Genomic DNA, 23,132 nt, shown 5'->3' on the forward strand with positions numbered 1-23,132 from the left:
TTGCTCCTATCCATTCCAGACCCGCCCTCCTTCCCCACTGTCGGAGTAGCCGGCAAGAAGGAACTGAGGAGCGGACGGGCCGGCTGGGATATATATTCAGTGCCATGGCGGCGCCACTCCAGGGGGCGCCCATCCGGCCCACCGGAGTTGCTAGGGTAAAAATGTTCCGAAGAGCCTTGCACGCGCGGCGCGTACACCTAACTGGAATGGATAGGAGCAACACATCTCGAAGAACAACAGTTACTATGGTGAGTAACCGTCTTTTTTTTGAACTTTCATATTAAATCTTTTTATATGGTACTTCTTGGATATTTACTATTGTACTGTGACTTAAACATCAAATTTAATTTCATTCTATTAAATCGTTTTCTAATATATGAAAACAATGTACTTGTTTGAAACTCGGTTTAACATGCTATTCTGAAGTGATTCAATTAAGTCAGTATTACTTAGTATGGAAAATTATTTTTTAGTGTGGGAAATTATTTGTGTGTAATTTTGGTTTCTAAATCTCAACCTCAGTATCAGAATATCTGAGTCTAAACTGTCATTTCTGGTTAAAATTAGAGAGACCAGGTGGATGAGGTAATATCTTTCATTGGACCAACTTCTGTTGGTAAGAGAGACTAGCTTTTGAATTTACACAGAGCTCTTCTTCAGGTCTGGGAAACTAAGGGCTTGTTAGGGATATACTATCCTATGGATATAGTGCTGCAGCGACACAAATGTGCCACTGTAGCGCTTACTGTAGACGTTACCTATGCTGATGAGAGAGCTTCTCCCGTCAGCGTGGGTACCCTACCTCCCAGAGAGGTGGTAGCTATGTTAAGAGGAAAAGCCCTCCTGTCCACATCATGCTGTCTACACCAGGAGTTCAGTTGGTGTAACTGCATCACTCAGGGGTGTGGATTTTGCACACACCTGAGTGACGTAGTTATATTGACATACGTCTGTACTCTAGACCAAGCCTGAAGTCTGGTCTATGCTACAGGCTTGCATCACTATAACTACGCCACTCGGGTGTGAAAAACCCACACGCCCGAGTGACATAGTTATACTGAACTAACCCGCTCCAGGAGCACTCTCCTGTCAGCTTACAGTGTCTTCATTAAAGTGCTGCAGGGGTGCTGCAATTGCATTGGTGCAGCTGCGCTGACGCACCATTTTAAATATAAACTTACCCTCAGAGTGTCGCTGCTAAATAGGAGGTAGAACAGATTGTTTAGCATAAGTAGCTAACACATTTCAAGGGACCATTCAAAGTGAAGTGGCCCATTTTCACCTCTCCAGTCTTAGGGAGGAAAGGAAGGGTGGGGAACAGCTGGGAGGAGTTTGTTAGTCGGTTACAGATCGTTGTAATCCATAATCCCAGTGTCTCTAGTCAGTCCATGATTTTTAGTTTCTAGCATTGTTATGGGATTAAGCTCCCAGGCTCGTCTTTGGAAAGTGTTCTGTAGGTTTCCTTTGAGGATGAGGACTGATAAGTCAGATATAGAATGATTGCTTTGTGAAAAGTGTTCACCCATAGGTGATGTGGTGTGTTTCTTATCGTTCTCCTGTGTGAGTTCATTCAACAGCATAGTGATTGTCTGTCTTGTTCCACCCACATAGTTGCTATTGAGACATTTAGTGCACTGGATGAGGTAGACCATATGTTGTGATAGGCATGTATAGGACCCAGGGATCTTGAAATGTGTGTTGTGGGGGTGTTGATATGTCTGCCAGTTTGCATCTGTTGTTCTGGTAGGGTCTGGTGCTGCTTTGAGTAGATGTGTCCTGGTCTGTGGGGAGCTTGCTTCTGATGATGAGCTTGGAAAGTTTGGGTGAATTGTTTGAAGGCCAGAAAGGAAGGGTTCAGAAAAGATTTTTTTTAAGGATGGGATCTGAAATTCATAACTTTACTAGACACTAATAATCATGGATTGAATTGAGAGACTTGATTTATGGTTTATTGCAACAATCTGTAACCCATTAACAACTACCTCTGTCCAGCTGCTCTCCCCCACTTCCTTTCCTCCTTATGACTGAAGTGGTGTTACCAGGCCACTTCCCCTTGAATGGTCCCTTGAAACGTGTTAATTACTTACGCTAAATAATCCCTTTCACCTTGCATTAACAGTGACACTGAGTACCTTTTCCAGACCCAAAGAAGAGCTCTGCGTAAACTGAAAAGCTTGTCTCTTTCACCAACATAAGCAGATCCAATAAAAGATATTACCTCACCCACCTTGTGTCCCTAATATCCTGGGACCAACCAGGCTACAACATCACTGTTAAAATTAGGCAGTTATGTAAATTGCTCTTGTTGTTCAAATGTGAAATTGTTCAAAAGTAGCTGTTTCCTTGGACAAGATTAGTTCATTAAACTTTTTGTATAACATATTTTCTTTCTTCATCAATAAAGATGTATATTAGGGTGATTTATCTAGTGCTTGTAACTGCATGTTTTTGTGCATGTAACTAATTTCCACATGTAAGTTGCATTTGAACCTTAACAAATCTTTGTTTTAAAAAATGTATACAATATTATCTAACTATATGATAGAAAAATAGCGATCAAGGTTTTAGAAAGTGGCTCACTGGTTTGTTTAATTTTTAGATTAGAACTGAAAACTAAATTTGAAAAATCTACTTCAAAGTACAATTTCACAAAATGGTACTGAGCAGAAGATGTAAAAACAGTATTTTTTTTTTTAACTTCGGTCACTGTTCTCTAAAAATAAACTTAAAAATGAAGAATGTCTTAAGTTAAACATTTACAGGAATACTGATAGTTTTGTGGATTTTTGAACTGCTGTTTCATACTTGATGTTTACGCGCATAATTCTGTTACTGAACAAATTCTAAGTTTTTTTGTTTGTTTTTGTTTTCATTCTTTTTTCAGTGTCATCCATGCTCCATTACCAAGTCCTGTTGACAAGGTAAGTCATTTGTACTCTGTCTTTTAATTAAAAAGTTGAAAGAATGAGAAAAACTTAACTACTTGTAGGTGTGCCTTGCATTGGATTACTTTACATGGTTTAATATTTTTACTGTTTTAAAAAAATTAAACATTAGTCATTCCTTCAGTATCACAAGTATATGCATGGCAGGCTGAGTTTTTATGGTATGGGAATACTCTACTTTTTCCACCAGTGGTCAGGTGTGGAAACGTTGGCAAAATAACACGAAGCACAACATGCTTGGGTAAATCAAGACGGGTAGAATTATAGAGCATCAAAGGTGGTAACAAGAAGGACATGATGCAATAGGACAGAGGCAATGAGAAATTCAAAAAGGGGAGTGACATGAGTAAAATGATTAGCATGGAAGATGGCTCTTGCTGCAGTATGTTCTATGGCAGGGGTGGGCAAACTTTGTGGCCTGAGGGCCACATTGGGGTTGCGCAACCGTATGGAGGGCCGGGTAGGGAAGGCTGTGCCTCCCCAAACAGCCTGGCCCCCTCCCACTTCCTGCCCCCTGACTTGCCCCCCCTCAGAACTCCCAACCCCTTCTGCTCCTTGTCCCCTGACAGCGCTCCCCCGGGACTCCCACCCCTGTCCAACTGCCCTCTGCTCCTCGTCCCCTGACCACCCCCTCCCAGGACCCACCACCCCTAACTGCCCCCCAGGATCCCACCCCTTTATCCAACACCCCTTGCTCCCTGTCCCCTGACTGCCCTCCTGATCCCTATCCACATCCCCGACCCCTGACAGGCCTCCTGGGACTCCCACTTCCAACACTCCCTGTTCCCCATCCCCTGACTGCCCCCTCCCCGAACCTCCGGCCCATCCAACTGTCCCCAGTCCCTTACCCAAGCTCCACTCACTTACCAGCAGCAGGAGCTCGCAGCTGCAACACCCAGCCAGAGCCAGCTGCACTCCTCACGCTGCCCAGCGGGCCAGAGCGTGGCCCGCACGGCAGCATGGCTGCAGGGGAGGGGGGACAACGGGGGAGGGGCCGAAGACTAGGCTCCCCAGCGACAATGTGAGTTTTTTTTAAGGAGGACTGAATGTTATATCCTGCCTCAACTACTGTGACATCTACAATTGTAAATTTAAAAAAATAAGGCAGTGGTATCCCATACTTTAAAAAAAAATTGTTATTGAGCCCTATATTCAGTGGATAAGAGATAATTAGATTAGATTAGAAACAGTGAAGTGACAACAGCATTTATTGACTTTTATTATAATGAGTTGGTTGACAGTTTGGGGGATGCACACATATACCTCAAGCCTCTACCTGCCCTGAGCCAAGGCTATACATAACCTGATGTCTATTCCTCTGCCTGCCAAACTGTCTTTATGAACCTGTTCCTTTTCACTTTTGTCTGCCTGGCAGTGTTTTTTTAATTACTATTATTATTCCTGTTTTAAGTATTTCTTAGATATTTCCCAGCAATACAAAACCCCCAACTTAGCTGAGATCTCTCCACCAGTACCGAATCTTATGGCAGATAAGGTATTGAAGCAAAGGTGCATCTCTTGTTCCCATAAGTTTTCAGCTCATGGTGGGTCTGGAGAGAGTATAGCATGATTAGAAGAATGACTTTCTGCTGTTTTGTAGGTCTTTCTCTAAGTTGGCCCAAGCCAGACTCAAAAGCCTCCTTATGCAAGAGTCATTGTCAAACAAAGCATTAGAGAAAATTTTGGGGTACTTGGCATGTTGCAAAACATAGGTAGTAATGAGGCCTCACCCAAAATTTTTGACTGAATTGGTTTTACCTTTTCATTTGAATCAGTCCATTGCTGATTTATTTCCATGACCATTCAGCCATGCTGGGGGGACATCAGATGATACTAAGACCAGTCAGCTACTATTTAGATAGAACTTTTCAAAAATAGTACTGCAGATATGTGGCTTGCACTTTTTCTGTGTGGTGGAAGAACCTTGTGCAGACTGATGCTTTGTTTAGAATAGAATATATCATAGGGAGGTAGCATGGTCTAGTGCACAGGGCCCTGGACTAGGAGTTGGGAGACCTGGGTTTCATATCTAGCACTGCCCCTGAGCTGCTGTATGATCTTGTGCAAGTGGTTTCACTTCTGTGCCTCTGTTGCCTTCCAAGCCTTTGTGTGTGTGTTTTAATTTAGATCATAAACTCTTCAGGGCAGTGATTTTTTTTTTCAGTATCTGTTTGTTTGTACAGAGCCTAGCACAGTTGGGCCTCAATCCTGTTTGGGGCTTGTAGGTAGTATTGTAATACATACAGTAAAGGTAGAATAGAAAAGGTGCTAAGAGGAAAAAGAACTGGTAGGCAGTGATCTTCCTTAAATATTTACGGATACTTTGAATTGTCTGAGTTGGGTTAGAATACCCAAAATGATTTTGATGATATGTTCTTATTTCATAGGTTGCTGCTAACACTCCCAGTATGTACTCTCAGGAACTGTTTCAGCTTTCTCAGTATCTACAGGTAAAATTGTTTTTCTTTTTTTACTCCTTAATTTGATAGTTTATGCAAATAACACAACCAAGTAGTTAATCTTTGTTCAGAATGTAAATCTTTCATATGTGTACGCTGTGTATGTTCAAAGTATGGTTCAGTTTATAAACACTAACAGTTAAGAATTAACTGCCTTTTCTGTTGAAAACAACATAAAATATATGATATTTGCCCTTCTGTGGTATTTTATGAATATTTTTCAGATAAATTATTTGGCTTGCATAAGTATAGAATTCTATATATGCACATCCCTGGAGACTTGACAGTGGTTTCATATGCTATATGAATCTGTATAAACATAAATCTGGTACTCCCTCACTTTTCTTAGAATTGAGACTAGGTTCCAACCTTCTTGTATTTATAATTCTGCTTTGGAATCATTTTAATACTCGAAAAATATTAAAGGGCTGTCTGTGAAGCTTTTTAGTAGTATAACAAGAAAAAACTCATAGGAGAATATGAATGGGAATTATTAAAATGCATTAATATATCACTCTGGATTTTTAAATAAATAATTTTTATCTATTACTTAACCATCATTTTTTTCTTTTAAATAGATTTGTATTGTTATTTTCGTTCCCCTTTCTACAAAATGTAGTATAAATGTAGGTTATGTTGATTGGTTGGTTGTAGGAAAAATTACAATTCCGGTGAGAGGAATAGGTACGTTAAAGAAAATTCTAGCTTTTGGAAAAGATGAAGGGAAAGGGATGATGGATTAGCTTGCATGTATGGCATATTTCCTTTTGATTCTAGAACTAGGAAGTAACATTTATGTTCTGAACTGTGAATCACGATCTGTGAGGTTGATAATGATAGTTGGATTTGTGGAACTATGTGTATTTTTAGAAATGCTTCCCAAAGTTCCTTTTTAAGGCATGCGAAAGCATCTTGCTACCTTCTTGCTGTTAGTGCCAAATAGGTCTGGTAATCATAAAGCTGCTCTGAGGTAAAAGGAAGATAGGTGCTTTGTTGCATTCCTCTATTAGAAGGGAATGTGGATTTCTCCATGTCAAACTGATTTTGATGGGAAAGTGCCAGGAGTAAGCAGAAATGGTTTGACTATTATAATTTGGACTGATACCACCTGGCTAGCAGTGCAATAGACAATCTTATTTCTGAATCTTTACATATTCTGTTTTAAGTTTCACCTAGTAAATCTTGCAGTTCTCTAAAAATAGAAAAGGTTTAGATAGCCTCTTACGGTTTAATCTAGTAGAGCATTATAGGACTAAAACACTTATACACTTCATGGTCAGAAGGGACCATTGTGATCATATAGTCTGACCTCCTGCACATTGCAGGCCACAGAACTTCACCCATCCACTCATGTAATAGACTTCTAACCTCTGGCTTGAGTTACTGAAGTCCTCAAATCATGATTTAAAGACTTCAAGTTACAGAGAATCCAACATTGCACTAGTTTAAACCTGCAAGGTCTCTCTGCCAATCTGACCTGGGGGAAATTCCTTCCCAACCCCACGTATGGTGATCAGTTAGACTCTGAGCATGTGTGCAAGACTTAGGATCATCAGATAAAATACTGCTCACTCACCTATAAGATCATCCATCAGGCTATGTAAAGATTTTTACAGAATAAGTCTTTAATCTTTGAAAATCTTGTGATTTAGATTTCTTTCTTGGGAAATAACCCAGTTTATGGCAATTAACTTTTTCAGAAAGGTAGTTGAATTGCAGATATTGGTAATTATTTCATTTATTGATTATATTGAGCATGATCTGTGTGTACTATAAATGTATACACACTTATATTTATATAAATTTTCTTGCAGATCGCATGCTTTGAGAATCTGAGACTAGAGCTTTCTTCTTGCCAATTGATAAATGTGGCTCCAAGCCACTCTGAATAGAGAAGGGTAAACTGCACCATCTAGTGGCTTGAAGGAGAACTTTAAAAACTATTTGTTTAGAAACTAGTTTTTCACTTAAACTTGATTAATGGAGTAGCTAACTTGTACTAGAATGGGCAAGGTGCCTACTGTAAACTTGTTTATTCAAGACACACAAGGCCTGACTTTGTTCTCACTCACACTGGTTTCACAGCGGTGTAACTGATTTCAGTAGTTATTCCTTGTTTACTCTGGTGTGAGAGCCTGCTCAGGCTTTTTGACTCTGTTACATAATTCATTTATTTTCTATTTTGGTAACCATTTATAAAACCAGTACTTTTCTGGTGCTCGGTTAACATAATTTACGCTACTTTCCCCCTTCTGCCTTGCTACATGTAACTAGATTTTAATATGGCACTGAATTGCTTAACACCTATATTTACTTTACTGAGTAGGCTGTGACATGACTGGGAATATACAGGTGAACTTATTCACTCTGAAACAGATAGCCACCTTTACTGAGGGACCTATGGATGGGCCACAAAACAGAGGGCTCATAGTATCCAAATCACCGTTTTTAAAGAGGGATTGTAGAAATAAATGTTTCTTTGAAAATAATGTGTAAATCATCCCTACTGACAATTCTCTCTACCTTCAATTACATTTTTGCCATTTCTGTTTTTAGTTTACAGGTGGTAATTTTGAATCTTGTTTAGATTGTAATCTCTTTGAAGCAGGGACTGAGTTTTTTTGTTGTGTATGTACAGTGGGGCCCTGTTCCCTGATTGAGCCCTCTATTTGATAGTGAACTGCAAGTTCAAGATGGCATAATGTTCATTTAAGGAAACCAGTTTTAATAGGTACAGTGGAGGATTGCCCATGTAATAATGGAAGCTATATTTATATGATAATAGTGCCTGGAGGTTCCAGAGACTGGGGACCCATTCTGCAAGGCATTGTATGTACCCGTAATAAAAACAATGCCTGCCCCCAAAGAGCTTATAATCTAATTAGGTGGTAAAAGCATAATACTGTACTTCCCATTTTACTCCTGAAAGCAGACTTCCATTTTACATTATACAAATATTTAAGCTACTATAATTTAAGAAATCCTTTGTGAATTAATGAAGGACAGAACAGGTTATCAAAGTTTCAATCTGGCAACATATTGTAAACCTCCGTTAATGTTCATAACACTTTGCTTTAATTTCTTTTGAATAAAGCAAAAGTAACCTAGGCTAGAAAGTTCACTATAATATTGTTCAGTTGAGGAGTGTAGCTTTATATAAGAAGTCCAGATTTTAAAATTGTTCACACGAAAATGTGCATGCACAGTTTGTGTGGAGTTATGGTAATTGTGTGTGAAAATGACCAATTGGACATTTAACTGGTCCTTTGTGCATGCATATTATTGTGTACATTTAAAAAAACCTGTGCCCACTCTGTACATATAATTGAATCAATGTTTGGTTTTACATGGTATATATGGTTGTAAATTAATTCAGAGGACTGATGAAAATTTGTCCCTTAGAGGTAGCGTTTAATAAAAGGTTAACCACACTATAGATGTATTTTAAAGAGTGTGTTGCCTTTTAGAGATGATCCTGATTGTACATTTCAATGTATAAGTGTTCTTAGAGTGTTTACTCCTGGGGAATTCTGTGCCAAAAAAATAAAAATTCTGCATACAGTATTTTAAAATTGTGCAAATTCTATTTGTCAAAATAACATATAATCACACCACTTTCAATTATAATAATACAGACACACTCAAAAATTCCCCCAGGAGTAGAGTTAAATAAATCTCTATCATAGCCCAATTCCTGCTTCTCTGCCCTCTGCTTCCCCCCCAAGAGCCCAGCTGCAGGGCCCTCCCGGCCCAGATGCTCATACTCCCTATCCCCCCAGAGCCCAGTCATGGGGGCTTCTGCTGGCCCAGAGGCTCGCACCCTCTCCCCCCAGAGCCCAGGAATCTGATGGGAGAAACAGACTGATGCTGGGTCCTGGGATTGCATGGAGTTTCCTGCATGCTGCCTCCTTTTTTTCAGGGCATGCTGGGAACTGCAGCTTCCAGGAACCCTCCAGCTTCTACTCCCCCATCCCCCAGTAGTGTCTTCTACTTGCAAGCTGGGCTCTGCTGGGTCCACCGGCCCCTAGTGGCCAGCAGCTCTGCAGCCCATTTCTGTTGGCGAGGAGAGGGAAATTCTGCACGCACAACATAAATTTCTGCAAAATTCTGCATTGCGCAATGGCGCAGAATTCCAATGGCACAGAATCATAGAATATCAGGGTTGGAAGGGACCTCAGGAGGTCATCTAGTCCAACCCCCTGCTCAAAGCAGGACCAATTCCCAACTAAATCATCCTAGCCAGGGCTTTGTCAAGCCTGACCTTAAAAACCTCTAAGGAAGGAGATTCCACCACCTCCCTAGGTAACCCATTCCAGTGCTTCACTACCCTCCTAGTGAAAAAGTTTTTCCTAATATCCAACCTAAACCTCCCCCACTGCAACTTGAGACCATTACTCCTTGTTCTATCATCTGGTACTACTGAGAACCAGAACTAGATCCATCCTCTTTGGAACCCCCTTTCAGGTAGTTGAAAGCAGCTATCAAATCCCCCCCTCATTCTTCTCTTCTGCAGACTAAACAATCCCAGTTCCCTCAGCCTCTCCTCATAAGTCATGCTCCAGCCCCGTAATCATTTTTGTTGCCCTCCGCTGGACTCTTTCCAATTTTTCCACATCCTTCTTGTAGTGTGGGGCCCAAAACTGGACACAGTACTCCAGATGAGGCCTCACCAATGTCGAATAGAGGGGAATGATCATGTCCCTCGATCTGCTGGCAGTGCCCCTACTTACACAGCCCAAAATGCCATTAGCCTTCTTGGGAACAAGGGCACACTGTCGACTCCTATCCAGCTTCTCGTCCACTGTAACCCCTAGGTCCTTTTCTGCAGAACTGCTGCCTAGCCACTCGGTCCCTAGTCTGTAGCAGTGCATGGGATTCTTCTGTCCTAAGTGCAGGACTCTGCACTTGTCCTTGTTTAATCTCATCAGGTTTCTTTTGGCCCAATCCTCTAATTTGTCTAGGATTGTATCCTATTCCTACCCTGCAGCGTGAACAGATTTTCTGAGCCTCGCCATCTTGGGAAGAGAGAGTTTATCCAGAGAGGGAAGGGAAAACGGGGTCAGGGGGCTGGATGGGGGAGGGCAAAGGCCAAGGGCCAGAGTTGGGGGGAAGGGGCAGGACCCAGGGGAGTGCAGGACATGGGTGAGGCAGCAGAACTGGGGGGCATAGCAGAGCCTGGAGCTGGTGGCACAGGGATGGGACTGGGGTGCAGGAGGGATGGGGGGGTTCAGGAGGGATCTGGGGCCCTGGGGAGGAGGGCAGGAGTGATCGGGGGGCCTGTGTTCCCCCCACCCCCTGCCAGCCGGCCCTTACCACTCAGCAGACACCAGAAGATGAGGCTGCCCGGTGTGCACAAGCTAGAGTTCTGCCCACCCTCTCAAGTCCGGTTGAGTATCTGTCCCCCTGGCCAGCCGCATCCCTCTGTCCTGGTGCCGCTGTGTCTGTGTGACCTGCACTGCTGCCCCAGTCTCTAGCGCCCTGCCCATGCCTAGCCCAGTCATGTGCGTAGGCGCCCAGACTGGCTTTGTTCCGGCCCCAGCTCTGGCCCCACCTAGACTTGCCCCCACAAGGCACCCACACACACACCTGGTTCGACTCCCTCCCTCCCAGCCTGTGGATTTGGATGGCTCCAGTCCTGCCCGCACTCTGTCCTGTATTTCAGGTGCCTGAGTGATGCTACGGGCCATTGTGGCAGCACTACACCTCTGCTCAGATTTGGGTGGGCCTGGATGCTAAGTGAGTGGGCTGCAGCTCACCTAGCCCCACCCCTGGCTATGCTCTGCTTTCAAGAAGCATTAAATTAAGCCTGGATATCCTCCATCACAAGAGGGAAGATTTTGTGGAGAAGAGCTGTGCCTCCATCCTTACTCAACCCCACAATTATCTGTGGAGGGGCTTTCAAAGGAAGGAGGGAAACAATGCTGCTGAAGTGGCACTTCTTTCTATACCTTTCCAGACCAATCTGCTAGCTTTGAGTCCCCTCCGTTCATGGAAAATTTAATAATAATTCTATTATCTGAATCAATCAATAGCGTCACCCAAGTTTCTCTAGCCGCGAGTAAGTGTTAAAAATAAGGGCCCGTATAGTATACATAATAACAAGCTGGATCTAAATTATGTGATAAGATTTCTACAGCTCTCTAGTGTTAAGTTCTGTAGAAAGCTGAAAATTCTGAGGCAGATGTTAAATGTAAAAAATTGAGGTTGTGAATTATGAAAATTAATTATCACTATGGTATTGCATTTATTTTAATATTAAAATACTTATGCTGCCCTTCCCTCATTTTGATATTTTCATTCTTCCACTGTTTTTTTTTTTAAATATTGACATAGTACTAACTTCATTGTCGAGGTTATTTTGGCTTTTAGAGAAGGGCAAATAGATATGGTATAATGAAAAATTGGGGCATTTGGTACCTGTAAAAGTGTGGGAAGGAGTCTGGGGGTTTGGGCTTCCAGGAAGTGGTTGAAGGTTTTGTCACTAGTGACATGACATTAAATGCTGTTTCTCTTTCCTTGCACCATGTGGGCAGATGCAGGATTGATTGGGGATTTGCAGGGATGGGGAGAGCTTTACTTCCTACTTTTTCACCCAGCAATCAGCTGTCCTATTGCCATGGTCCAATAGAAATCATTGCATTGAACAGCGATGGATAAGCACACCACTGACTGTTCCTGCTATAAAGTGCTCATCAGTAAAATAGTTAACGTTGACATTTAAACTGTTATCATGCTTCAGTTAGCATCCAGAGACGAGTGGGGCAGGTCAGACCTCAGAGCTTATTGTTGCAGGCTCAGAAAAACAACACTGCTGTAGTTTATATTCAGTTGATATTTTAAAGATAAGCTAATGCTAGATACGTACTTTTAAATATAAGCTGAAGTGAAAGTCCCAGTCTGGGACTGTGGCTTAGTGTACTATGTTCGGAAATAGCAGTATGCTAAGCTGTACTCAAGAACTTTTACTGGATTGTAGCAGTGTCCACATGGGATGTTACTGTGCGGCAAGCTGGTGTTCTATAGATGCAGCCCAGGTTCGCAGCATAGTAACTTGCCATATAGGCAAACCCATAGTGAACTCAAAATGATCCTTCCATCTGCGGAAAGAAAAAACATAGCTTACCTTTTTTTGTAGTTTGGCATTTTCATGTAATTTGACAGAAAAGATAGTTAGAATCTCCTATATAATACTTCATATTTAAAATATTACCTGGTTCTCTGAAAAACTTGCTCTTGACTTCATTATATGTATTGCTATTCTTCACATGTTGTATGCACATCAATGTATGTAATATTATGCTCTTATTTTTGTCAGATATAATTATACAGATTTATTATGTGTTTGTTTAAATATTACCTACTGCTAAGTTAATAGTAGCTCGCAAGTAGAAGTAATAAAAGTATTGCCTTTTAAAAATCAGTATTTGCTGGCTTAATTTTTGATGTGGAGCAGTGAATATATCAGAATGTTTTGCATTGTATCTAATTACATTTAAGAATATTTATATCTTAAAACCGTTTAATAAAAATTAGCCCATAAGGTACACCGAAAGTCTTGAAAAACTGTTCTTTTTCGTAGTCCACTTCTCCAAACAAATTTACAGCAAATGCATGATGTGAACATAAGCAATCTTCTCCTGATGTCACCACTAAGTTATTTTTTGTTTACCATTAAGCTAGCTTCTACACAGTATAAAAATTGAGTTTCTCTCTCTATTCATCTGTAGTTGTAAGAAGCAAAGTGTCATGGTGTCATTACTCTTCTAATATGTACAGGACGGAGTAGAAGCTGATCCATGTTGTTTATTAATATAACGTAACTTTTTCCTAAAGCATGTACTTTAGAATATAGTTGTAACTTTCTGTAAAATCTAACTTTTGAAACGTAAAATGAAGTTTTAGTCCTTTATTTCCAGCATAATCTCACAAAATCACTTTTAATAGGGCTTTATCCCCAGCCTTTACAAATATAGAACCCAGCAATACGTTGCTATTGAGACTTTGTCAAAGTGTTCTTGCACCGAATGTACGTGTCCTGTAGTATATCTGGAACTGGTATGAAAAGGATGGCTTTAAGAATTTAAGCTTGTAGTGTAACATCTTTTCACTTTAAACATTTACAGGAATATGTATAAACAAAAATGAATTTAAATTTGCTAGTGCATTGCTATAACTTAAAATGATTGGCAGATTTTAACTCATGTGTTCAATCTTTTCACCCCCTTTTTTCGGTTTAACAGTATTTGGTTATACATTGCATTGCTTCTGTTTTTCCCAATAGTTAGTTTGAACTGACCTGCATGCGTTTATATTTTCATTGAAGGAGGCCTTACATCGGGAACAAATGTTGGAACAGAAGTTGGCCACCCTTCAGCGACTGCTTGCTGTCACACAGGAGGCTTCAGATACTAGTTGGCAGGTATCTGCAAGATTTCTCTTAATGTACAGGCCTAAGAACTTAATATACAGTGGGCTATAAACTGTAACTTTCAATTTATTATAATAAATAAGAGAGTAAAAGTTGAAGGTTGGTTCTCTTCCTTAAGTGAGAAGGAGACGTTACTCCTAATAGACTAAGTGCACACGTACATTTATCTTAGAACTAACCAGTACTGCTAATTGCTTCCGAAGTGAATGTCTCTAAAGGAAGTGATATTTACCCTTTTCAGATATTTAATATCTAGAATTTTCTTATGAAATGCAAAAACAGTATAAACATTTTGTTTTATTCCATTAATTTAAATTTATTGTATTTTCCAACAGGCTTTAATAGATGAAGACAGACTACTATCAAGGTTAGAAGTCATGGGAAACCAATTACAAGCCTGTTCAAAAGTAGGTAGTTCACTTCAGATTAATTATATAGTATTTAGGAATGTTGAATGGCAGTGTCCTCCTGAAATTTTTCAAAATTAGAAAGTTGTTATAAAGCAAACTTTCAGTGCAGTTGGAGCACAAACTTTCAAATGGGCTCCCTGAAGCTTCAGTGTGGTGGGATTTTGGCTGGCTGGCTGCCTTGGGTTTTGAGGAATAGACAGGAAATGGGTGGTAGTGCACTGATAGAAATGAGTAGATTTTGTTTTAATTTTTGTTATTTTAGTAATCAAATCTGGTTCTAGAGTCTGCTGCCTTAAACATTCTAGCAAATGCCTGTCTCATACCAGTTTATACCCAGGTGGACGAACAGCCACTGAACATTTTGCCCTTAAGATTTTGTTACATTTGTCAAAATTGTTACTCTGTTCTTCTTTGCAAAGTAGATCTTAAATGGTAGTTTAATATAGAGCACTACTGCATGTTAAACAAAATGTTAACCTACAATAGAGTGTTGTTTTGAGAGATAACTCCGCTGTCTTAAACTTCTACTTACAGAATCAAACAGAAGATAGTATACGAAAGGAACTTGTAGCATTACAGGAAGACAAACACAACTATGAGACAACAGCCAAAGAGTCCCTGAGGCGGGTCCTTCAGGAGAAAATTGAGGTGGTCAGAAAACTCTCTGAAGTGGAGGTACTTAGATTTTGTTTATTTTATAATCGATGTTGTAGTACTATTTGAATATGCTGAACAGCTAGTCTTTTACTCTATTCTAGCACTTGCACTACACCACCATATGCTTATTTTGTATTAGTATTCTAGGAACAGTATACTGGAAAGTACTGGAGATGTGCGTTTTTCCAGTTATACAGTATTTTAAGCAACAAGGAAGAAATTAATGCACAGTAATGAAAACAGTGGTAGATCAGTAACTAAAGTCCTTAGTTTTCATTTTTTTTAAAACTCAGTGAAAGTGTTCTCCAGTGTTCTTCATGCAGAAATTAGAGTGCAGTATAATTCCTGTTTCCTATATGACATACTTCATATATTTAAAAAATACAGTTTGACAATAGTTTAAGACTTTTAAAATGAAAGCTTAACTGGTCATGCAAAATACGATTTAAGAATTTTTTTTTTTATGAAATTTCATTGGCCACCATCTATTGGTTTTTTATTCCCTTCCTTCAAATCCTTCCTCAACAATTGCTTTTTCCTTCCTTTTCACCAGTGATCTCTATCTATTCCTTTCCTCTTATCTAACTTATCATTTTTAAAAGTAAAAGAATTTGAACTCTATTCACAATATAATTAAACCCACTGTTTTACTCTTTAATTCCTGTTTTTCCTACTCCTTTCTTTATCTTCATTTTCTGTGTCAGCTTACTATAATGAATAATTTGTGTTACTATAAGTAGTCTCATGGCATCAGTCAAATTATTCATGTGTATAAAGTTACTCTCATGCATAAATGTTAAAATTGGGTCTCTAGATTTGTAAACTCTTTCGGTAGGACCTGTCCTTTTTATGTATGGAAGATATTATGAAATGTTACGGCACTATAATAAACTTTTTTCCCAAATTTGCTCTGCTCTAAAAGTCCTTTGGTATTTGCAGATGGAGTTTGTAGTTGAATGCTTTTGTTATTAAATGTGCATTTCACCCCTTTCTTGATTATGTAGTTACTAGGGAAATCTAAACTCAGATGCTGCTTCAGGTTATTTGGTAAAATGATCCAACAACTCAGGTTATTGCTGTGTGCACTGTTGCCAGAGTTTTTTCCCTTTGTGGTATCTGTTGGGCTGGCTCTAGCGCCCTCTGGAGTCATGCATGTATGCGCTGGTATAAAGGGCCCAGCCAGCTGTGCACTCTCTCACTTCCTTCTTACCACCTGTGACAGTTGCTGGAACGAGCCTTTCTTGCTATGGCAAGATTTCTTCCCGCTGATTTCAGACTCTTTCTTCATTCATATTGTTAATAGTTTAATGTATATAGTGTTTGCAAATTGTGACAGTGTATATAGTTAATGTATATAGTTCCTATCATCAAAGGACTTTTTGCCCCAAGGGCCTGGCATGCCCAGTCCCCGGGCTACAAGCCTTGTGCCTGTGAGTAACCCACACTTGAGTTGCTTAAAGAGCTTGGGAAAGACACATGAAAGACAAGTGCAAATCTGTTGGGACTTCAGGCCCACACTAAGAAGGATTGGGACATCAGGCTAAAGGCCATCCTCGTGGAAGCTGCCCTCAGACCTGTCTCAGAGCTCAGCTGCTCCAGTTCAGTGCTGAGTATTTTGGAATTGGTGCGAAGCACTCCCCCAGAACCAAGCTCTTCCCGGCACCATTCTCCATCCCCAGTGCCGAGGAAGAACAACAAAAAGCAGCGTACTGAGAAAGGGTGCTCGCCAGTGCAGAAGAGAGACAAGCAGGGAGAGGGAGTGAGACCTGTACCGGGCAACTCTTCTACACCTGGATCCACATCGGCACCGTCGATTTCACTAAGGGCATTGAGTCCAGTGCAAGACCCTCCACTGACACCAGGGAGCCACAACGGTACCAATGGACTCATGATGCTATCGACACCAGAGTTTTTTCAGGCAGTTTGGGACCTTTTCTCTCTTCCAGTCCCTCCAGCCCAACAGGGCATCTACCAGCTCCAGCATCCAGAAGTGGGAGGGAACAGGGTGCATCAGGTGCCTTCCTGGCACCAGATGTCCCAGCACCATCTAGGGGCAAGCCCCACCTGATGCCAGCATCCCGCTCCCTGGCACACCGCAGAACCCCAGCACCATATGGAAGTGGAAGCAGGTATTGCTCCACTGTGGTTCCCAAGAGAGGAATCCTCTTTGGAATCCAAAGGGGAATCATATGTACTGCCAAAAGCCCATCATTGGTACCCAGCCTATGCCCTAGCAAGCTTCACTGCCAGTCGCTTGGTGGACACCTGGCCAGCGGGTCACTGGCTGATGCAGTGGCTCTACTGAATCCCTGGGGGTTTCCCCTGGTAGCAGGGCCTACCTCCCACTGCTCCTACTCAGTGGCCTCCGAGAGACAGGCCACCACTCCTTCCCGCTCAGATCTAGACTTCGATATCGACCCCACTATTGAAGTCCAGGAGAAGCCTCTAATTGATATCATTGAGGAAGAGGAAGGAGCCCCTCCTCTGGTGCAAACTTCCTCTTCATCCTCCCCAGATGAGGCTGTTGCCGGTCCCAGCAGCCTACTTCCTCAGTATAATTTCAGGGCCCCTCAGGACCTTCTGAAGCGCTTCAAACCTGGGTTTGGCTATCCAAAGTGGCCCTGCCCATCAATGAGGGTAGTGATGGGACCAGTCAAAGCCTTTGGCAAACTCCTTCTTCTCTGACCCCACTTCAAAGAGGGCAGAGGAAAAATACTATTTGCCAGCATGCAGGTTTAATTACCTATCATCTCTCACTCCCCAGGGTCCCTGGTGGTGTCTGCCGCTAATGAAAGGGACAGGCAGGGCCAGTTGAGTGCTACCCCCAAAACAAAAAGACACTAAGAAACTGGACCTTATCGGGGGGAAAAAAGGTTTATTCCACAGGTAGCTCCAACTGCCTATCGCCAATCAGCAAACTTTGCTGGGGAGATACTATTTTATCTGTGGGACTCCCTGAATAAGTTCAAAGACTCCCTGCCTCAAGTGTCGAGTCCGGAGTTTGCCACCCTCCTAGAAGAGGATAAGATCGTGGCCAGGACCTCTCTCCAGGGGGCTCTGGACCCTGCTGACTTGGCAGCCCGGACAATGACCTCCGCAGTCACCATGAGGCGCTGTTCCTGGTTCCAGTCCTCACGAGGTCCAACAGTCAATCCAGGATCTCCCATTTGAAGGCTATTCCCTTTTCTCAGAGCAGACACACATAAGACTTCACGGACTGAAGGACTCAGGGCCACCGTATGATCCTTATGCCTGTATGTGCCGTCTGCCTTCAGAAAACACTTGAGGCCCCAGCAGCTTCCTCAGTTTTTGGGACCCTCAAAACAGGAGCCCTACAAAAGAAAAGGCAGAGGTTATAAACAGCGCCAACCATTCCCGTCCACTTCAGCCTCCCAGTCAGGGCCTCAGAGATACTCCAGCAGGCCCAAGCAGGCCTTTTGAAGGTGCGTTTGTGGGTGCTGTACCAGTCGCTATTTCAAATCCACTGCCATTTTATTTTTGGACCATCTGTTGCTCTTCAGCCTGGCTTGGGCATCCATAACATCAGACAAATGGGTCCTGAATACAATGACAGACAGATATACCCTTCAGTTTTTCTCCACTCCTCCTTCCCAGCCCTCTTCTGGGACCCTTTTCATGAGTAGCTCCTTGTCCAGGAAGTGCAGTCCCTCCTACATATGATGGCTGTGGAGGAAGTTCCTCAAGACTTGAGAGGGAAGGGATTTTACTCTCAGTATTTCCTAATCTCAAAGGCAAAAGTGGGGGGTTTGGTCCATCCTGGACCTGCATCACCTCAACAGGTATCTCAAGAAACTGAGGTGGTTCTTCGAGTGATTGTTCACGTCCATTACACATTAGGTGTGTGCGCGTTGCATGTACGGATGTTGGAAACTTGTTCCCTTAGCGACTCCCGTCAAGCCGGCAGGTGAGCCCCCACCAGAGTGGCGCGTCCATGCTGGTGCATATATACCCCTGCCAACTGACTCCCACCCCCAGTCCGTGGCAGAGTTGGAACAACTCCTTATCTCTTGCTTGCGAGTGATCCCTTAGCATAGTTATCTGTAGCTAGCAGTTACCAGTCGTTAATAGTTCTCAGTAGTTAGCACTTCTGAATAGTAGATAATTAAGCTTCCTTTCTTTTAGGTGTTTGGAAGTTGTTTCCAGCACCAGCCCTGGGCTGTGGGGCATGCTGCTGGCCCCGGGGTTTAAGGCTTGTGCCACATGCCGCAAGCCTATGCCAAACAGTAATCCCCACGACTCGTGTCTCCGTTGCCTGGGGGAATCACACCAGACTGAGCACTGCAAGATCTGTAAAGCTTTCAAGCCAAGAACCAAGAAAGAAAGAGACTTCCGCCTCAAGCAGCTACTCATGGAGGCTGGGCTGCAACCTTTGGCCTCGGACCATCCGGCTTTGGCGCCAGCATCCTCAGTGCGGAGTGCCCCGGCGTCAGTTCATGATCTGGCACTCGCAGGTCACCGCAAGCATACGACACCGAGGCAGCAGGACAGACCCTGGCGCCGTTCAACCTCGCCAGCCCAGTCGAAGGGCCAACCTAGAGACAGGAGGCGCTCCCTGCATAAGGAGGAGGAGCCTCCAAAGGGACCGAGCACTCAAAAAAGCAGTGTGCCCCAGGACACGCTTCGGCACCAGTGGTTCCAGTGCCGCAGGGCCCGTCGAGCCCCAGGCTAAGCGCTTTGAGTGCAGAGAAAGGACTGGCGGAGCTCTTAGAACAGCCCTCCACACTGGACACCTTTGAGGTGGCAAAGGACCTCATCGAGTTGTTGGCGGCGAGCCCCTGCCCTGGTAAAAAGAAGCCTACGGCACCAAGGGTGCCGTCCAGAGGCAAGCTGGCAATGGTGCGCCGATCGAGGTCACCACCCTGGCACCACTCCCGGCACTGGTCCCGGTCAAGCTCATCCTCCGTGGACTCCCAATTGCCTCTAATGCAACGGGACTCGAGGGCACTGGATCTGAGCCAACATGCAGCACCAGCCCTGTCAGCATACCGCTCTCCGGTGCCATCACCTAGCTGGCACCAAAGAGACGCTAGGCCAAAGTCCCTGGGCCCAAGCAGAAGACAACGATCCTGGTCCCGGGAGCATCAATACCAATCTCGGTCCCGACTGGTGAGGAGCCATTCCCCAGCCCCCCGATGGCACCATTCCACGGCACCGCCTTGGCCTCCGAGGTGGACTCAGGCTGCTCCAGCTATGCCCGTAGAGCACCGGCTAGCAGAGAGACCCAGACTGCGTGGCATTCCCAGTGGGGCCTGCCAGGGCAGTGGCCCTTTTGGACACCATGGGCCTATCACCAGCAGCAAGGGCACTCCTCCAGAGCCTCGAGGTCTGGCTACTCGGTGCATCAGTCCTGGTGCCCAAGTGGGCACCACTCCCCACCCAAGGAGGCCACGGTATCCAGGCTACCAGGTGCTTCTCCAGAGCACCAGAGAACGGAAGTGGCACTGAGCCCAGTGCTCAGGGTCAATCAATTAGGACCCGAACGAGCCCCCGGCATACAAGGAAGGGCAAGAAGGACTGGCGGAGGAGTTACAGCAGGCCCTTATCTCCTTGTCATCCCCGGACAAAACTGGCGGGCATGGCGGTGTCGGGGCCTCCCCCAGTTGACCACAGAGCACACCAGGAGCTGCTCCGCAGGGTTGCCCAAAATTTGGGCCTACAGGCGGAGGAAGTGGTAGAGCAGGAGGATCTTGTGGTGGACATCTTAAGCCCCGAAGGCCCCTCCAGAATTGCGCTCCCGCTCATAAAGACAATCCAGTCCAATTGCAAGCCGGTCTGGCAGACCCCAGCTTCCAGCGTGCCGATGGCAAAGGGCGTGGAGAGGAAGTACTTTGCCCCTTCCAAAGGATACGACTTTCTCTTTTGTCATCCAGCCGCCTGTTCGCTGGTCGTCTCAGCTGTCAATGAGCGGGAACATCATGGTCAGCAAGCCCCGGCCCCCAAGGCCAAGGAGGCTAAACGCCTGAACCTATTCGGGAGAATGGTCTATTCCTCTGGGGGCCTCCAACTGAGGATTGCCAATCAGCAGACGATCCTGAACAGGCACAATTTTAATTCCTGGGCGGCAGTTTCCAAATTTAAAGACTCCTTATGCCAGGGCTCTCACCTGAGTTTACGGCCCTCGTGGAGGACAGAAAGGCAGTAGCCAAGACCTCTTTGCAGGCTTCTCTGGACTCGGTAGATGCAGCAGCCAAAACAATCGCCTCAGGTGTGGTGATCAGGCGCTCAGCCTGGCTCCAGGCTTTGGGTCTCCCGCCGGAGGTCTAGAATACCCTTCAGGACCTCCCTTTTGAAGGGTCGGGTCTCTTTTCGGACCAAACATATGCCAGGCTGCATAGTTTCAACGACTCCTGGGCAACCCTCAAGTCTTTGGGGATGCACACCCTGGCGACTCAGAAGAAGCCTTTCAAGCCCCAGCCGCCGCAGTAACGGCAGTACCAGCCTCATCCTAGACAGGAGCCTTACTGTAGGAGAGGCAGAGACAACAGCCGTAGGTGGAACAACATGCCTAGTCTAGGCCAGAGCCAGGGCAAAGCCCAACCCGGCAACAAGCAAGGGTTTTGAAGGTGTGCTCAAGGACAGCATACCAAACCAACTCCCGGATCCTTCCCAATGTTTCTTGAATCGCTAGTCCCACATAATATTGGACCATTGGGTCTTACACACAGTACAAGTGAGATACACGCTTCAGTTCTCTTCCTTCCCCTCACCCGACTCTGCTTCCCCGTCCCTCTTCAGGGACCCCTCTCACGAGCACCTCCTCATGCAGGAGGTACAATTGCTCCTCAAGGTGGGTGTGGTGGAGGAAGTCCCTTGGGAACTAAGGGGAAAAGGGTTTTATTCCTGTTATTTTCTCATTCCCAAAGCAAAGGGGGGGCCTTCAGCCCATTTTAGACCTGCGCAGGCTCAACAAGTTCTTAGTCAAGGTCCGCTTCCTCATGGTCTCCCTTGGTATTATCATTCCATCCCTAGATACGGGGGATTGGTACGCTGCCCTTGACATGAAAGATGCATACTTTCACGTTGTTACTCATCCCGCTCACCGGCGGTTCCTGCGGTTCACCATAAACCAGCACCACTACAGTTTACGGTCCTCCCTTTCGGCCTGGCAGCAGTCCCCCACATGTTCACAAAATGCATGTCAGCAGTGGCAGCCTTTCGGTGAAAGAGGAGAATACGAGTATACCTGTACCTCAACAATTGGCTTCTCGCGGGTCGGTCCGAGGAGGAGGTCCATTCCCATGTGATGGTGGCCCTGGACGTATTCCGCAGGCTGGGTCTTCTAGTCAACATGCCCAAGTCAGAAGGTTTATTTCAGAAGGTTGAAAAAGCTACTGGGGGGAAGCTGTTCTAGATTTGATTTTAACAAATAGGGAGGAACTCACTGAGAATTTGAAAGTGGAAGGCAGTTTGGTTGAAAGTGATCATGAAATCATAGAGTTCACAATTCTAAGAAAGGGTATAAGGGAGTACAGCAAAATAGAGACAATGGATTTCAGGAAAGTGGATTTTGGTAAGCTCAGAGAGCTGATAGGTAAGGTCCCATGGGAATCAAGACTGAGGGGAAAAACAACTGAGGAGAGTTGGCAGTGTTTCAAAGGGACACTATTAAGGGCCCAAAAGCAAGCTATTCCGCTGGGTAGGAAAGAGAAAATGTGAAAAAGACCAGCTTGGCTTAACCACGAGATCTTTCATGATCTAAAAAATAAAAAGGAGTCATATAAAAAATGGAAATTAGGACAAATTACAAAGGATGAATATAGGCAAACAACACAAGGATGCAGGGGCAAGATTAGAAAGGCAAAGGCACGAAATGAGCTCAAACTAGCTACAGGAATAAAGGGAAACAAGAAGACTTTTTATCAATACATTAGAAGCAAGAGGAAGACCAAGGACGGGGTAGGCCCACTGCTCAGTGGGACCCTGGCCTCTTGCTCTCTTCTTCACCTCTCCTGGAAGATGGCATTCTTGGTGGCCATTATGTCTGCGAGGAGGGTGTCCAAGTTGAGGGCCCTCACCTCGGAGCCTCAGTATACAGTTTTTTATAAGGACAAAGTGCAGCTCAGGCCACACCCTAAATTCCTCTCTAAGGTAGTCTCACAATTTCATATGGGGCAGGACATTTGTTTGCCGGTGTTCTTTCCTAAACCACACACGGACCCCAGTCACCGTAGCCTGCACACTCTAGACATCCGAAGGGCCCTGGTGTTCTATC

At 44.1% G+C, this 23,132-nt stretch overlaps 1 protein-coding gene across 17 annotated transcripts in view; it reads left to right on the plus strand.

The window, feature by feature from the left end:
* Positions 1–23,132, plus strand: part of LOC120409130 (sarcolemma associated protein) — a 169,148-nt gene that overhangs the window by 85,634 nt on the left and 60,382 nt on the right. For all 17 annotated transcript variants that reach the window (XM_039546622.1, XM_039546620.1, XM_039546633.1 and 14 more), the window contains exons 5-9: positions 2,885–2,921; positions 5,333–5,395; positions 13,728–13,823; positions 14,168–14,239; positions 14,777–14,917. In XM_039546622.1, coding sequence (XP_039402556.1) covers positions 2,885–2,921; positions 5,333–5,395; positions 13,728–13,823; positions 14,168–14,239; positions 14,777–14,917 — 409 coding nt within the window. The remainder of the gene's footprint in view (positions 1–2,884; positions 2,922–5,332; positions 5,396–13,727; positions 13,824–14,167; positions 14,240–14,776; positions 14,918–23,132) is intronic.

The sequence above is a fragment of the Mauremys reevesii genome, linkage group 7 (assembly GCF_016161935.1).
Source record: "Mauremys reevesii isolate NIE-2019 linkage group 7, ASM1616193v1, whole genome shotgun sequence".
Classification (NCBI taxonomy): Eukaryota; Metazoa; Chordata; order Testudines; family Geoemydidae; genus Mauremys; species Mauremys reevesii.